At 27.9% G+C, this 19257-nt stretch overlaps 1 protein-coding gene across 1 annotated transcript; it reads left to right on the plus strand.

The window, feature by feature from the left end:
• The first annotated feature begins 4635 nt into the window (after window positions 1-4635).
• Window positions 4636-5578, plus strand: LOC142550469 (major pollen allergen Bet v 1-D/H-like). The gene is made up of 2 exons (XM_075659562.1): window positions 4636-4895; window positions 5127-5578. The coding sequence occupies exons 1-2, from the start codon at window positions 4709-4711 to the stop codon at window positions 5426-5428; spliced, it is 489 nt and encodes a 162-aa protein (XP_075515677.1). The 5' UTR covers window positions 4636-4708; the 3' UTR covers window positions 5429-5578.
• Window positions 5579-19257: the final 13679 nt, after the last annotated feature.

Genomic DNA, 19257 nt, shown 5'->3' on the forward strand with positions numbered 1-19257 from the left:
CTTGGGAGGTGAAGAGTTGGGGAATACTTTTTCATTAAAAATTGCTTAGCATGCAAAAAGATGACTTTAACTTTTTACAACACCAAGAAAACTCATTCTCCTCCCTTCCTCGAAGCACTTGGCCGAAATTTCTTAAAAATTCCCTTTAATTTTGTCTTCTTCAATTGTTGAAGAAAACACTCTCTTCTCAAAAGAAAAAAACCTTTTATTTTTCTAGTGCAAAATAAGAGGGGATCTACCTAGTTGGTGGTAGGCTTAATTTTTGAACAAGGAGTGTTCAAAGGGAGGCTTATAGATTGTCATCCTTGAAGAGCTTAGTTGTTTATCAACTAAGTTGGAGGCAAACATCAATCTCAAGAGATTGATTGGTATATTTTCTTAAAACACCCTATGTATGACATTTCGTGTTTTCGTATTTGCTACACACTATAGTGGTTGAGGTGCTCGGTTTTCTTGTTGAAAAACAATTTTTGAAACTTCCGTTGCGGCTTTCGAGCACCTTAATCGATCCTATTTCAGAAACATTTTCAACATATAAAACGTATAAATTTTTTATACCTTCGATTTGACAGTAAATTCGTAATTTTTAAACAAAAAACGAGTGAGTTATGATTGTTTTGTGGGAATGTTCAAAATTCAATTTTATGAAAATGCGTTCTTGACGTGTTCTTGAAGTTTATTTTTTGCAGCCTTCTTTGGGAACCGTTGGGTGATCGATGCTACATTTAGGTATATTGAGTACAAGGTTGGGATGATTTTTGGTGCTTCGTTTCGTGTCGATAAGTACTTGGTTGCATTAGAAGTCGTAGGAAATGTGTTTGTGTAAAAATGTTGTGTGCCAGGTTGTGTTGCATTGTTTGTTGTGCATCGTTTTTTTTGGGCGTTGTGTGAGTTTGGAACATTGCCATAGCGTCCTAGATTGAGTCTCGTTGCATCCGTTCAGGTCGTTTGGGCGTGACTTTTAAAATTGCATCAAAATGTGTTCTTTTGGTTGGTTGTGCGCAGGGTTAGCGCCAGCAGTGCTCACCTGGGTGCGCCACAACGCCCGATCTGAGCAAGTCTAGTGCCACGGCGCTGCCCTTGTGGCGCCGCAGTGCTAGACCTGCGGTGCTAGTGCATAGCGCCTATGCCTAGGAGCTTTTCTATGACTTTTTAAATCACTATTTTAGGTCCATGTCTTCCATGTTTGGGAAAATGTTCACACTTCATATAGAGAATGGTTACGGGGTTCGATGTCACGGTTTAGTACCAGGATTAAATGAGGTTAAGTCTCGAGGGAGTTAGAACGTATAAGTGAATCATTAGTTCGGGTGGTGAGCACGACTATTACGTCTATGTTATGGAAGATTAAGTGCATGTAATCATGTAGGTATGTGCATCAGTGGCCCCAAGCGAGACCCAATAAATTCCTCAACTCCATGTAAGTATGTTCGACGTGCAAAAGAAAATATTTTATGTTTTGAGGTATGCTAAATGTCTTGTGACCAATTATGAACGGGTTCTGAAGTCGGTGAATGTGGCCGAGGACCTCTCCACCCTGGTAAAGCATGACCGGGTTTATATCAGGATTGGAAAGTGGTAAAGCATGACCAGGGACCAATCCACCTTGTAAAGCATGACCGAGGATCTCATGTATGCGGTAGTGGACATCCCTACCAGCCCAGTATTGTGGTTTAGTCTGATCAGACACATTTATGTATGGGTCACTTGCTTTGAAACATATCTCTACGCAAAATTCTTATGTTTATGTATGCTCAAGTATGAATGATGCAAGTATGTTTATGAAAAGTTTTATCTCTACTTTAAAATGCATGTGGTTTTATTATGTATTATTTGTTATTCTCAGTTTATATATGTTGAGTCTTTAGACTAAATAGACTTAATCGATGCAGGTGAGGATGAGTATGAGGAGACGAGGGGTGGAGACCATGAACCGGCTCGGTCTGCGCAGGAGGCTAAACCCGAGGACCGCCTACATTTTTAAGAATTTATGCATGTTGTTTCAAACACTCTGATTTTCACGAGAATGTTTACGTTGTATAAATATTTACCTTTTTTCAAATTTTGTTTATAATTGTTTCTATTTCAAATATTTTTGGACAAGCAGAATATTTTAATGCAATTTGAAGATTTATTATTTATTTAAGAAAATTTTTATTTTTTCACAAATTTTAAATAGTAAAAGTATGGTATGTTACAACTTGTCCCGGAATTTTCGTGTTGGAAATTATTGTCAACACTGCAGGAAGGCCCTGTCCAAATTTCGGTCACCACTTGGTCCGAATTCAGCAAGCTTCGTATGTCCGAGTTTGAGCAACTTTCGAACTACACCTTCGAATTCCAGTAAGTACGTTTTAGCTATGTACTTTTCTTATAAAATTAAACTTTGTATAAATATATCATGACATGCTTACATGTGTATCCATTCATTTCGAAAAATGTTATCTTCTTTTTAAAAATTTTGATCGATGTATGAAATGTTTTTTCTGATTTCGATATTCTTTGATTCCGCTAACTTCGTTCAAAATTCTGATAAGTTATGTTCGATAAATCTGATTTTGTGATACACTGTGTTACAATTTGAGTTGGATATGGAACGACAATTGTAATTCTGTCCGGCCCCCATCAGTGGGTATAAAACTTTGTTCTGGCTTCCCATCAGTGGGTATAAAACTGTGTTCTGTCTGGCCCCCATCAGTGGTTATAAAACTATGCTCTAGCCTCACCCCTTAGAAGACTAAAATATGGGGGACATTTTGACCATAGAAAATGAGATGAGTAACAGTGTTGTGTTTGTTCTGATTTGTTGTGTGTTGTCTAAAAATCTCTGCCTCACATTTCGAATTTGATTCGGTTCTGTTATGATAAGTCAATGTAATAAGTTTTGAAAAGCTGTTAAAAGATGCCTTTAAAATTATTCACCATATAAGAATGAGGAGCAAATGAACGAGGAGGAACAGGAGGTGTTCTGAGGATGGTGATCGTATGGAAAAAACGAGGATCAAGATTTTTAAATTTTCTTTTAATTCGCTTCCGCAAAACTGTTGATGTAATTTTATTCCGCTTGTCATTGTAAAGACAATATTTATTTATGAAAAATATTGGTTTGTTTAATACGAGGCTTATTGTTTTCAATGTAATTGTTAAACAATGCCGGATGTCACCGACGCTTCGGTCTCGGGGCGTGACACTTATACTATAGATAAGTTTTTTTAAAAAAAAATTGAACATGCAACTGCTACCTTTCGATGCACTTGGGTAAATTCTTAGGCTAACACAATGTTCTATAAATCACACTAGCCAGGTAAATTGAATTAGACAAATCATGTGCGACAGACTCGTACGATAAATTTTTGGTAGATAGAATCGAACTCCTAATAAAGTTTCTTTTTTTTAGGGTTCCGAGTGCCTGTTTAAGAATGATCCGGCGGCCCACGGGTCGTGAACTTCTTTTCCTGGAGAAGAAGAGATGTTGGCCTCAAGAGTTCATTTTGGCCATAGTCGTCTTTTTAAAGATCCAAGAGATTAGAGGGCTCACCTACTCCTTGAACTCGGATACTATCGACTTAGTTGAACCTTAGTACCCGGTACGTGTTTTTCTGATGCTTTCAGGATTGCAAGAAATTCAGGAAAACGGTGTCAAAGACATGTTCAAAATTCAGGAAAAACAACTATATTTATTTAATCTTTATTAGTTAAATATATTTCCAATCCTATACGTTGTGATGACTGGTAGATATGCGTTAATTATAGATATGGATAACGATTGCCAAGAACAAATATAGCTAACGACGTCAAGTTTTGACCAATTATTTAATTCCCTCCACTTTGTGTTCAGACTGGATATCCATGTTTATTATGTAATTTGTTAATGGTTGATATTCAAGAAAAATATATTTATATATATATATATATATAAATTATATAAATTTATATATTTTTATTTACTTTATTTGATTAACTTTGTTTTTTGTATTTTTTTTACAAAGATTATTATTATTATTTTTTGATTTCGTGGGGTTTTTTTTTTTTTTTCTTTATTCATTTAGATTTACGGTTTGATGGAATAAAGCAAAGAAAAGAAAAGACCTGTGAAAGTTTGACAAAGCATTAAGAATGTGTTTGGGTTGAGTTTTTTGAACTATGGATTTTAAACACATGATTTTAAATCTTAACTTGTTTGCTCTCATTTAATTTACACACGCATATAATAATAATGAAGATGATATAAATAATATGGAAAAAAAATTATTTATTTTGAAACATTTTTTATTTAAATAAATGAAAGACTCAATTAAATATTAAAAAACCTCTTATTTTTTATGGTGTGGAGACTTTGGGCCATAAACATATAATTAATAATTCTTGGTATATATAATTTAAATAAACCAACCTTGAAATTCTAGAAACTTTAACCTTGAAGTCAGAGGTGGAGGGCTCTGACAGTAAAAATCGTGTTTTTTAAAAATTTCACATCTATTTAATAATAAAAATTAATAAATATATAAAATACAGCAAGTGTACACATTAAAAATTCTTACATGGGGTGATTTTGTTTTTTAAGTTTGAAGGGTTGGTTGTGATTATATCCAACTAACATCTCCCATTTTCTCCTATAAATTCCCATCACAATCTCAGCATTTTTTCCAAACCAATTCATAGCATATCACCATACTTGTGTTCAATACTTCTTTCGTGCTCGAAAAACATGGCAGTCGTCGAATTCTCCGTGGAAATCAAAGTTCAAGTCACCCCGAAGAGGATGTTCAAGACAATTGTAACTGATGGCCACCATGTCTTGCCGAAAATAATCCCTCATATCTTCAAGAGCATCGATGTTCTCGAAGGAGAAGGTGGCGCAACCGGATGTGTGAGGCAATTAAATTTTCCCGATGGTAACATAATTAAAATTCATTTTTTGAATTTATATATTTTAAATATTAATTATGTACATGCATATCAAGCATGTGTAGGTAATATGCATATTTTTAAAGATAGTCTACTTGATATTATAAATACATAAGAAAATTGTTATTCTTTAAGTAGAAAATTAGATAAAACAGTATAATGTTTCAAGGAATTGCTGAATACTAATTAGTAGATGCACATTGTGTCTTACATTACAGGTGCTCCATTCTCCCACATGAAAGACAAGCTCGAATTCGTCGATGCCGAGAACCTAGTGGTTAAGATCGTGCTCTTTGAGGGACCTGGGCTCGGGGAAAAGATGGAGTCGTTGCACTCCGAACATAAGTTTGTGGATTCTGGTGACGGCGGATGCATCATCAAGTTGAAGAATCAACATCATTTGAAGCCGGGTCATACCCACATCTCAGAGGAGGAGTTTAAGGCTGCAAAAGAACATGGCATGACATTCTTCACCGCTACTGAAGCTTACCTTGTTGCTCATCCTGATTTTTGTGCTTAGAGAAATTAAGTTTTCATATATGAAACAAATAAGCCCTATGAATGGGCATGTGAGGTGTCGATGTATTGTTTTTACTTTAATTTATGTGGAGCTTGTGGTGTTTTGTTATGCTTAAAAAGTGAAGTTTGAAATAATAAATGTTTTTATCCTACTTCTCATCGGTCCTATACATGTTTTAATTCGTCAATAATTTTATAGGTATTTTAAAATTCTTAATTATATATATTAAAATAAAATAAGTAAAATTGTATTCCGATCCAACAAATCGGTCCTTTTTTTATTCCAAATATCTTTTTTATCAGACTTGCAAAAAAGGGTAAGAAAGGGAAAGGGGGAAAAAAACTTACTTCTTGGAATTTTCCATGCTTTTATTTATTTTTTTTATTTTCCATTCTGCTCACTTGTCTTGTCAAGCAACATTCAACTGTTAACATTTATAATTTTATTTTTATTAAAATAATAAAACATTATAAAAATAAAGGGTAAATTTGTGAAAAATACATCTATCAAAGTTTGAATTAAAATTCAATACCTAGCCACATTTTTTAAGAATTGGTACCTGACAATACCATAACTTTAGTTTTAACTCTCCACAATTAACCCAAATTTACATTTTTGTTCTTATATTATTTAAATAAATACATTATTTTATTCACAAAAATTTCAAGGGTCTTCTGCATATAAAATATATTTTTTAAATAATTTTTTTTTAAAATTATCAGGGAATAAGAGTAAATACTTATTTTGACATACAAATTAAATATTATGGGGTTTCAGATATTTGATTTTATTTTTTGAATATTCCAAATGTATAAGAAAATATTATATTTTCGATTAATCGCCACAAAAGTAGTCGTTGTCGGATTTTTCATGAAAAATTGACTAGGATGACTTATTCATGTCATTTTATTTTTTTAAAAAAAAAACATAGTTCATCACTTATCATGAAATAAGATTAAATATTTATTTTGACCTATAAAGTACCTATTTTGGAGTTCCAGATGCTTGATTTGACCATTTGAATACTTCAAATATGTAATAAAATATTGGATATTCGAGCGATCACCATAAATTCATTAATTGTTGGTCTTTTCATTGAAAATGTGTTAAGATCATGTTATCTAATTTTTGAAAAACCACACTTTCTCGCTCATCATGAAATTAGAAAAAATACTTGTTTTGATCGATAAAGTAGTATTTTGAAGTTCCAAATCTTTGATTTGGCCATTTGAATACTTCAAATATTTAAGAAAATACTTGAGTTTCAAGTAATATTACGTAACTTTGGATGGTGTCATTTGTGAAATTAAAATGTGATACCTAAATTGGTAGAAAAAGTATCTAATTAGAGTCTAAAAAATGATTTTTCTCCCTAAATACTCATATCCAATTATTTGGGGATGTCGAAATATATTTTGAAGTTAATATTGAGTGACACTGATGATGAAATTCGTAAAATATAAATGTAACACCTAAATTGTTAGACTTAACTTAATTATGGCGATAAGAATCAAAACCAGCAGGTTGTTAGTTAAAATTAGTATGCAATATATCTTTTTTATCATACTATTGCAAAAAAGGGTAAGAAAGGGAAAGAGGGGGAAAAAAACTTACTTCTTGTATTTTTCCATGCTTTTATTTATTTTTTTATTTTCCTTTCTGCTCACTTGTCTTGTCAAGCAACATTCAACTGTTAAAATTTAGGATTTTATTTTTATTGAAATAATAAAACATTATAAAAAATAAAGAGTAAATTTGTGAAAAATACATCTGTCAAAGTTTGAATTAAAATTCAGTATCTAGCCACATTTTTTAAGAATTAGTACATGACAATACCATAACTGTAGTTTTAACTCTTCACAAACCCAAATTTACAATTTTGTCTTTATATTATTTAAATAAATATATTATTTTATTCATAAAAATTTCATGGGTCTTATCCATCTAAAATATATATTTTAAATAAATATTTTTTCTAAATTATTAGGGAATAAGAGTAAATACTTATTTTGACATACAAAGTACCTATTATGGGATTTCAGATACTTGATTTCGTTTTTTTAATACTCCAAATGTATAAGAAAATACTATATTTTCGATTAGTCACCACAAATGTAGTCGTTGTTAGTTTTTTCATGAAAAATGCACCAATATGACTTATTCATGTCATTTAATTTTATTTTTTAAAAAAAACATAGTTCATCACTTATCATGAAATAAGATTAAATATCTATTTTGACCCATAAAGTACATATTTTGAAGTTCCAGATGCTTGATTTGGCCATTTGAATACTTCAAATATGTAATAAAATACTGAATAATCGAGCGATCACCATAAATTCATTAATTGTTGGTCTTCTCTTTGAAAATGTGTTAAGATCATGTTATCTAATTTTTGAAAAAACACAGTTTCTTGCTCATCATGAAATAAAAAAAATACTTGTTTTGATCGATAAAGTAGTATTTTGAGGTTCCAAATCTTTGATTTGGCCATTTGAATACTTCAAATATTTAAAAAAAATACTTGAGTTTCAAGTAATATTAAGTAACTTTTGATGGTGTAATTTGTGAAATTAAAATGTGATACCTAAATTGGTAAAAAAAGTATCTAATTAGAGTCTAAAAAATGATTTTACTCCCTAAATACTCATATCAAATTATTTGGGGATGTCGAAATATATTTTGAAATTAATATTGAATGACACTGATGATGAAATTCGTAAAGTATAAATGTAATACCTAAATTAATACAAATAAGACATAATTCGATTTCACAAATACTTCATTTTACCCTTTTTAATAAACAAATTCGATTATTTGAGGATATCAAAATATATAGTTTGAATTTAATATTGAGTATTATTTGATGATGAGATTGGTGAATTAAAAATTCGATAAATAAATTGGTACAAATAATACCTACATATACTAGATTTTACCTTTTTAAGACTCAATTTTGATTATTTTGGGATATAAAAAATATATTTTCAAGTAATATTGAGTGACTTTTGATGTGTTATTTGTGAAGTTAAAATGTGATACCTAAATTGATATAAAAAGTATCTAATTCGAGTCTATAAATACTTGATTTTACTCCATAAATACTAAAATGTAATTAATTTTTTATTTCAAAATATATAGTTTGAAGGTAATATTAAGTGGCATTTGATGATGACATTCGTGAAGTAAAAAAGTAATACCTAAATTAATATAAATAATACATAATTGGAGTTCAGAAATACTTGATTTTACCCTTTAAAGACTTATATTTGATTATTTGATGATGTCAAAAAATATAGTTTCAAATTAATATTTTTCTATGGTGTCATTCATGATGTAAAAATATAATACATAAATTGGTACAGAGAAAACCTAATTTGAGTTACAAATAGTTGATTTTACTCCATAAATACTCATATCCGATTATTTGGGGATGTCAAATTAAACATTTTTAATGTCACATTTTTAGGTATCACATTTATAATTCGCGGATGCCATTCTCAAATAAGTAATATATCACATTTTAAGGTATCGTATTTTTACTTCACGAATGTAAAAAAAATATAGTTTGAAGTTAATAGCTTTTGTTGATATCATTACCAAATACCACTTAATAATATCCATAGAGTCGAATTAGGTACTATTATTATTGAATTAGGTATCACATTTTTGTTTCACGATGTCATTATCAAATGTCATTTTTATTAACTTCAAACTATATATTTTGGCATCCCAAATAATCGGATATGAGTATTTAGGAGGTAAATAAACAATTTGTAACTCGAATTATGTTTTTTTTGTACCAATTTGTGTATCATTTTTTTTATCTCACGAATGACACCATAGAAAAATTTTAATTTCAAACTATATTTTTTTGATACAATCAAATAATAAAATTCGAGTATTTAAAGGGTAAACTACAAGTATTTCTGGACTCGGATTATGTATTATTTATATTAATTTAAGTATCACATTTTTACTTCACGAATGTCATCATCAAATGACACTCAATATTATCTTCTAACTATAAATATTGAAATAAAATATTAATTGAATTTTAGTATTTATGGAGTAAAATCAAGTATTTATAGTTAGAAGATAATATTGAGTGTCATTTGATAATGACATTGGTGAAGTAAAAATGTGATACTTAAATTAATATAAATAATACATAATCCGAGTCCAGAAATACTTAGACTCAAATTAGATATTTTTTATATCAATTTAGGTATCACATTTTAACTTCACAAATAACACATCAAAATTCACTCAATGTTACTTGAAAATGTAATTTTTATATCCCAAAATAATCAAAATTGAGTAAGTATATGTGGAATCGAATTAGGTACTATTTTGTACCAATTTATTTATCAAATTTTTAATTCACTAATCTCATCATCAAATATAACTCAATATTAAATTCAAACTATATATTTTGACATCCTCAAATAATCTAATTTAAGTATTTAAAGGGTAAAATCAAGTATTTGTGAACTCGAATTATGTTTAATTTGTATTATTTTATATATCACATTTTCACTTCATGAATTTCATCATTAGTGTCACTCAATATTAACTTCGAACTATATTTTGACATCCCTAAATAATTGGATATGAGTATTTAGGGAGTAAAATCATGTATTTGTAGACTCTAATTAGATACTACCAATTTAGGTATCACATTTTAATTTCACAAATGACACCATCAAAAGTCATTTAATATTAATTGAAACTCTAGTATTTTTTTTATATATTTGAAGTATTCAAATAGCCAAATAAAATAATTGGAACCCCAAAATAGGTACTTTATCGGTCAAAATAAGTATTTTTTATAATTCTATGATGAGTGAGAAACTGTGTTTTCAAAAAAATTAGATGACATGATCTTGAAGCATTTTCAATGAAAAGACCAAGAATTACTAAATTTATGGTGATTGCTTGAAGATCCAGTATTTTTACATATTTGGTATATTCAAATAGCGAAATCAAGCATCTGAAACTCCAAAATATGTACTTTATATGTTAAAATTAAAATAAATATTTAATATTATTTCATGATAAGTGATGAACTATATATATTTTTTGAAAAAATAAAATGACATGAATAAATCATCCTAATACATTTTTCATAAAATAATCAACAATGACTATTTGTGGTGATTAATCGAAAATATAGTATTTTCTTATACATTTGGAGTATTTAAAAAGCGAAATTAAGTATCTGAAACCCCATAATAGGTACTTTGTATGTCAAAATAAGTATTTACTCTTATTCCCTAATAATTTAGAAATAATATTTATTTAAAAAATATATTTTAGATTCAGAAGACCCATGAAATTTTTGTTAATAAAATAATATATTTATTTAAATAATATAAGGGAAAAAATGTAAATTTGGGTTTGTGGAAAGTTAAAACTAAAGTTATGGCATTGTCAGGTACTAATTCTTAAAAAAATGTGGCTAGGCACCGGATCTTAATTCAAACTTTGACATATGTATTTTTCACAAATTTACCCAAAAATAAATAGGTATAATAATTTAGTGAAACCAAATAAGTTTTAACTCAAATAAACTAATTTTAATAAATAAACGCCAGTTTGTGCGGCCGGTAAAACTAAGTTACCACTGATTCCTCTGCAGCAACCACAAACCCTTTTCATCAAGCCATTGAGTATTGGCAACAGACTAAGTCAAAACATTAAGTACTGAATCGGGAATTTTCCCTACCTTATGGTACAAGTCTTTATATTTAAATAATTAAAATGTATATATCAGAGCCATGGAAATAGTCTGGATAATAATTTAGCACTTTTTATTCAAATGAATATTTTCGATTTTAAAGAAACTGTTCAAAACAGTTTAAATGAAGAATATGATTTACCTGAGAATTTAGATTTATTGAATAAATGGACTATTCCTAAGATAGATTCTAAAATGATCTATAAGTTAGGAACTTTTGAAAAAATTGGTTTTAAACAAGTAGTTAAAACTACAGAATCTTCAGTACCTCTTCATGATAATGAAATGGTTATTAGATTGTTAAACAATAAGATATTTTACCTTATAGGAAAAATTACAGATTCATGCATATAGGATTAATTCAAATAGCTTTTAGACCTTTAACATTAGAAGGACTACCAGAAAGCTTCATAGCAGCTTTAAGAGATGGTAGAAATTTGAATTGGAAACAATCCCTTATGGGAATAATTCAATCTAGTCTGGCTCATGGTCCAGTATATTTTGATGTTTATCCAAATTTATCTTTATCTTTGTCTGATATTAATATATTAGATTCTTTAACATTAAATGTTAAAACTCATGGTTATAATTATACTCCTGGTACAGAAGTAATATGTATCTGTTATCGTATTTATTATAAACCATTATTTACACTGAATCCTATATGTAAAAGAATAGATAAAAAATTAAATGAAACTATTCTTATAGAAACTAATTTTAATAGATCTAATATTACAACCCGTAGATCTATAAAATGGGAAGAAATTGAATTTCCAGAAAGCTGGATAATTGAACAAGCTGTTCCTAGAAATCCTATAATAAATAGAGATTTACAACAGGTTATACAAAATAATGAAGGATATGTTCAAATACAGTTTAATAATGAACAAAGAAGATTATTGCCATCTTCTATCTATACTAGATCAAGATCTAGTCATTCTTTTATTTCGCCTTTAGATTATTTGGTGGATATTCCTCAAACTTCTAAAGCTTCTACTTCTCAGATAAGAGAAGATGTTGAGTCTCCTGTACAAGATACAGTAGATGAATTAATTATTAATCAGAATAATATTGTGCATAAAAGTAACTTTCAAAAAGTTAGAGAAACTGGTACAGTTTCAGCTATGAATTTTAGTATTTAATGGATAGTAAATCTAAAATTGATTTTACTAAAGGATCTCTTGCTAGAGCAAGGATCAATGCAGAATTTTATTTACCCAAATGGGAATATTTCAGAAATTGGTACTTTAAAAGTTTTTATGAAGAAGAATTAAGTATATTGTTTCGGAATTTTATACATATTGTGAAACCAGAATAAATTAATTCATTTTGTTCCTTGGTTTTTTAAAACATTTATTATAGATTATATTTCTATTCTTGAAAGAAATTATAAACTTTCTTCTGGACAGATTCAAAAATCTGTTTATCCTCCTCAACAATCTTTTATTATAGAAAAGAATAATAAAATTTTAAATTTTACTGCTTTTTCTAAATTATTTGAAAATGATATGTTACAAATAACTGTTAAACATATTAATCAGATAATTGAAAAACAGAATTATACAAATTTGTATCTTACGATAATATGAGAAGAGATAGTTTTTCTTAAGGATCGTATTGATAAAATAATTCTGGCCATTAATCAAATTAAACCAGATGTTCATATTCAAACAAAAGAAGAAGAAACTAATATTGTTTCTATTGCTACTTCTTCTATTCAATCCCCTCCAGATATAAAGAATTTTAAATTTAAATCTTCTGTTTCTGATATAGAAAATTTATTAGAAGAAAAATTTAGAAATCTTAATTTAAATACTCTTAATAAAGAGTTTGATAATAATGAGAATCATTCTGATGAAGAAATTAATAAAATTAAATGGGCAGATAGACCTAACCAAAATAAATATTATTATAATAGACCTACTCCCATGGACGTTCTTATTGAAGAACAAGATATATATTTGCTAATAGTTATAATGGGAAAAGTATTTATGAATGGAATATTGATGGTTTTAGTGATAAACAAATTTATAATACTGCTCACAGAATGCTTATGTATAGTACTGTGTGTAAAACTTCAGGCAATACTGATAAAAATATTGCTAAGATGATTATATCAGGTTTTACTGGCCAACTTAAAGGTTGGTGGGATAATTATTTAAATCAATTCCAAAAAGAAGATATTATTAATTCTATTAAGATAGAGAATAATATTCAATCAGAAAATATTGTTTATTCATTAATAATGACTATGATTGAACATTTTACTGGTAAATTCACTGATGATAGTGAAAAGATTCGTACTTTATTAAGTAATCTAAAATGTAAAACACTTACTGATTTTAGATGGTATAAAGATACCTTTTTATCTCGTATATATGAGATACCAGATTGTAATAATAGTTTCTGGAAAGCTAAATTTATAAATGGTTTACCTTTTCTATTTGCTGAAAGAATTAGAAAAGTATTAAGAAAAGATGAGATTAATATTCCATATGATAATTATACTTATGGAAATTTAATTAATACTTGCATTAAAGAGGATTTAGCTATCTGTAATGAATTAAAATTAAATAATCAAATTAAAAGACAGAATTTACTTGAGAAAAAACAATTAGGTAAATTTTGTGATCAATTTGGTATGGACTTACCTAATAAAGGTAAGAAGAAAATTAAAGAAAAAGATGAAAAACTTTATAGAAAGAAAAGACATTTGTCTGATAGATAAAGAGATAAAAAGAAGAAAAAAAAAAGAAAGCCGTGATTTACGGAAAGAAGAAAAATAAAAAAATAAATTAATAATTTGTAGAAAATGTAAAAAGCCAGGACATTATGCTAATCAATGTTGGGCTAAAAATAAAATTAATAATTTAGATATAGATGATAATCTCAAAAAAACATTATTTAAAATAATAATGGATTCAAATAATAATTCTGACAGTGAAACTGAGAATTCTTCAGAATCTTATATTTCAGAAGAAATAATAGATAGTGAATCAGATATTTCTGATGATTTAAATGAATGTAATAATTGTATACAAGAAAAATCTTGTTTAAATCATATAGAAGATAAAAATGATGAATTTTATAAACTAATGTCTCAATTCAATGATTTAAATATTAATGTGTTAACTAACAATAATATTTTAGAATTTCTTAAAATGATTAAGGATCCAGTATTAAAATCCACAATTATTGATCAAATAGAGAATACTGCTTCAACTAGTAATAATAATAATAATATTATCGTTAAACAAGAACAAGCTTACTCTATGAAAGAAGTTAAAAATATTCTACAACAAAAATATAGTAAACAGAATCCAGTTACTTACAGGATTTAGTTAAAGAAATAGAAAATCTTAAAGAACAAGTAAAAATTTTACAACACAATAATAATAGTTTAAATTATCGTGTTTCAATCATTGAAACTAATAATAATAATTCAGTTAATAATTCTGATAGTTTTGATAATCTTCAAGATATTTCTTTTCCTGATCCAGATAAAAAACATTTATCTGTTTTAAGCATGATTATATCTCAAAAATGGTATACCAATATAACTTTATTAATTGAAAATTCTTATAAAAAAAATTTCATTGCTATGATTGATAGTGGTGCAGACTTAAATGTTATACAGGAAGGATTAATTCCTACGAAATATTTTCATAAAACTACTCATTCTCTCTCTCATGCAGGAGGAGAACCATTAGAAATAAATAATAAATTACCAAAAGTTTATATTTGCAAAGATAAAAACTGTATTCAAACCAGTTTTTTATTAGCAAAAGATATTTCTAGCCAACTTATACTTGGTCTTCCTTTTATTTATCAAATTTATCCTTTAACTTATGTTGATGAAACAGGTATTATAGGAACTTTTCAAGGTAATCCTATTTCCTTTAAGTTCATAACTAAACCTGTTCATAGAATTCTTAATGAATTACAAGAAAATATTGATAGGAAAACTTTTCAGATTAATTCTTTAAAAGAAGAAGTTAATATATTAACTATAGATGATAAATTACAAAATCCTAAATTACAGGAAAAAATTAAACTTATTTATAATAAGTTTTCATTAGAAATATGTAATGATCTTCCTAATGCTTTTTGGAATAGAAAGAAGCATATTATATCTCTTCCATATGAAGAGAATTTTGATGAAAAAAATATTCCTACCAAGGCTCGTCCTTGTCAAATGAATTCTGAATATTTAGAATTATGTAAGAATGAAATTCATTCTTTATTAGAAAAAGGTTTGATAAAGCCTTCTCAATCTCCTTGGTCATGTACTGCTTTTTATGTTAATAAACATTCTGAACAGGAAAGAGGTGTTCCAAGATTAGTCATAAATTATAAACCTCTTAATAAGGTTTTAAAATGGATTAGACATCTTATTCCTAATAAAAAAGATTTATTAGATAGACTTGTAAATGCTATCATATTTTCAAAATTAGATTTAAAATCAGGATTTTGGCAGATTGAGGTAAAAGAATCTGATAGATATAAAACTGCTTTTAATGTTCCAATAGGACATTATGAATGGACAGTAATGCCATTTGGCCTTAAAAATGCCCCTTCTGAATTTCAACAAATTATGAATGATATTTTTTATAATTATAACAATTTTATAATTGTTTATATTGATGATATCTTAGTATTTTCTAATGATATTGAAATACATTTTAAACATTTAGATATGTTTAAAAATATTGCTATTCAAAACGGACTTGTTATCTCAAAATCTAAAATGATTTTATTTCAAACCAATATTAGATTTCTTGGTCATATGATTGAGAAAGGAAAAATAATTCCTATACAGAGAAGTATAGAATTTGGTTCAAAATTTCCTGATATTATAACTGATAAAACTCAGTTACAGAGATTTTTAGGAAGTTTAAATGATATTTCTCCCTATATTAAAAATCTTACTAAAGATTCTGCTATCTTATATGATAGGTTAAAGAAAAATCCTTTACCTTGGTCTGAAAGACATACAATAGCTGTTAAAAATATTAAGGAAAATGTTAAAAATCTTCCTTGTCTTATGCTTGCTAATCCCCAATGGGATAAACTAGTTGAAACCGATGCCTCTGATATAGGTTTTGGAGGAATCTTAAAACAGAAAGATCCCCAAAATAAACAAGAATATCTTATTAGATTTTATTCTGGGAAATGGAATAATGCCCAGAAAAATTACTCCACAGTAGCAAAAGAAATTTTAGCTATTGTCAGATGTATTTTGAAATTTCAAGATGATTTATATAATCAAAAGTTTATTATAAAAACTGACTGTAAATCTGCAAAATTTATGTTTAATAAAGATTTTAAACATGATGTTTCTAAACAAATGTTTGCAAGATGGCAGGCTCATTTAGCTCCTTTTGATTTTGAAATCATTTATAAAAAAGGTGAAGAAAATCACTTACCAGATTTCTTAACTCGAGAATATTTATCCTAATGTTTTTATCTACAGATATGTATTCCTGAGGAGGAAGAGGAGAGTCCTCTTACAGAGGACGAGGTGGTAGGGGAAAACCCCCTAATATCATTGCACAGCATGGTAAACAGAGGCTTATAGCCCAGAACTTATCCAGTTCATCAGCCAGTAATACTGAGCAAAATAATGAGTTATACAATGAATTTCAAGAATTCTTGAAACAAAAGCAGAGAAGTAATACAGATTCTCAATCTTCAGCATCATATGCTAATATTATCAAAGAGGATGATAATGATTCAGCTCTATATACAGAGACAAAACATCGAGAATTGATTCTTCTTATAGAAGAAAGAGATACCCAATGGGAAAAAACTCCATGGACTATAATGGAAAGATATTTAACCAATACATCATATGCATATGGTTCTTATAAGCAAAGAGAATTTTATGAAAATCTTCTGATATCTACAAAAAGTGTTGACATAACTCACTTTTTCAGTAATACTCAGCAGAAAAAAAGTTATAACTTTTCAAAGTTTATCATCAAGAAGATCATATCTATTGAAGAATGTGGTATATCTCCATTAGCTGAAAAGGAATTTTATTCTGAAAATCATAAAATGAGTTTTAAATTCAATTTTTGGGATTATATTGAAAGTTTTAATAAAACCTTGTTTTATGAAAATGAAAAAAGAAAACATACTTGGTTTTTAAAAATTTGTGAAAATATTTTTCACCATCCAGTTCCAAATTGGTTTTTTAATATGGTGGAAGATATTTTCACAAATTTTTAAAAACCAAGTATGTTTTCTTTTTTCATTTTCATAAAACAAGGTTTTATTAAAACTTTCAATATAATCCCAAAAATTGAATTTAAAACTCATTTTATGATTTTTAGAATAAAATTTTTTTTCAACTAATGGAGATATACCACATTCTTCAATAGATATGATCTTCTTGATGATAAACTTTGAAAAGTTATAACTTTCTTTCTGCTGAGTATTACTGAAAAAGTGAGTTATGTCAACACTTTTTGTAGATATCAGAAGATTTTCATAAAATCCTCTTTACTTATAAGAACCATATACATATGATGTATTGGTTAAATATCTTTCCATTATAGTCCATGGAGTTTTTTCCCATTGGGTATCTCTTTCTTCTATAAGAAGAATCAATTCTCGATGTTTTGTCTCTGTATATAGAGCTGAATCATTATCATCCTCTTTGATAATATTAGAATATGATGCTGAAGATTGAGAATCTGTATTACTTCTCTGCTTTTGTTTCAAGAATTCTTGAAATTCATTGTATAACTCATTATTTTGCTCAGTATTACTGGCTGATGAACTGGATAAGTTCTGGGCTATAAGCCTCTGTTTACCATGCTGTGCAATGATATTAGGGGGTTTTCCCCTACCACCTCGTCCTCTATAGGAGGACTCTCCTCTTCCTCCTCGGGAATACATATCTGTAGATAAAAACATTATGATAAATATTCTCGGGTTAAGAAATCTGGTAAGTGATTATTTTCACCTTTTTTATAAATGATTTCAAAATCAAAAGGAGCTAAATGAGCCTGCCATCTTGCAAACATTTGTTTAGAAACATCATGTTTAAAATCTTTATTAAACATAAATTTTGCAGATTTACAGTCAGTTTTTATAATAAACTTTTGATTATATAAATCATCTTGAAATTTCAAAATACATCTGACAATAGCTAAAATTTCTTTTGCTACTGTGGAGTAATTTTTCTGGGCATTATTCCATTTCCCAGAATAAAATCTAATAAGATATTCTTGTTTATTTTGGGGATCTTTCTGTTTTAAGATTCCTCCAAAACCTATATCATAGGCATCGGTTTCAACTATTTTATCCCATTGGGGATTAGGAAGCATAAGACAAGGAAGATTTTTAACCTTTTCCTTAATATTTTTAACAGCTATTGTATGTCTTTCAGACCAAGGTAAAGGATTTTTCTTTAACCTATCATATAAGATAGCAAAATCTTTAGTAAGATTTTTAATATAGGGAAAAATATAATTTAAACTTCCTAAAAATCTCTGTAACTGAGTTTTATCAGTTATAATATCAGGAAATTTTGAATCAAATTCTATACTTCTCTGTATAGGAATTATTTTTCCTTTCTCAATCATATGACCAAGAAATCTAATATTGGTTTGAAATAAAATCATTTTAGATTTTGAGATAACAAGTCCATTTTGAATAACAATATTTTTAAACATATCTAAATGTTTAAAATGTATTTCAATATCATTAGAAAATACTAAGATATCATCAATATAAACAATTATAAAATTGCTGTAATTATAAAAAATATCATTCATAATTTATTGAAATTCAGAAGGGACATTTTTAAGGCCAAATGGCATTACTGTCCATTCATAATGTCCTATTGGAACATTAAAAGCAGTTTTATATCTATCAGATTCTTTTACCTCAATCTGCCAAAATCCTGATTTTAAATCTAATTTTGAAAATATGATAGCATTTACAAGTCTATCTAATAAATCTTTTTTATTAGGAATAGGATGTCTAATCCATTTTAAAACCTTATTAAGAGGTTTATAATTTATGACTAATCTTGGAACACCTCTTTCCTGTTCAGAATGTTTATTAACATAAAAAGAAG

Source organism: Primulina tabacum, chromosome 7 (assembly GCF_025594145.1).
Source record: "Primulina tabacum isolate GXHZ01 chromosome 7, ASM2559414v2, whole genome shotgun sequence".
NCBI classification, from domain to species: Eukaryota; Viridiplantae; Streptophyta; class Magnoliopsida; order Lamiales; family Gesneriaceae; genus Primulina; species Primulina tabacum.

Excerpts from the sequence above, each read along its gene's own strand:
- LOC142550469 (XM_075659562.1), top strand. The coding sequence starts at position 4,709 with ATGGCAGTCGTCGAATTCTCCGTGGAAATCAAAGTTCAAGTCACCCCG. Across the intron at positions 4,896-5,126 it reads GCAATTAAATTTTCCCGATG|GTGCTCCATTCTCCCACATG; the intron begins GTAACATAATTA and ends CTTACATTACAG.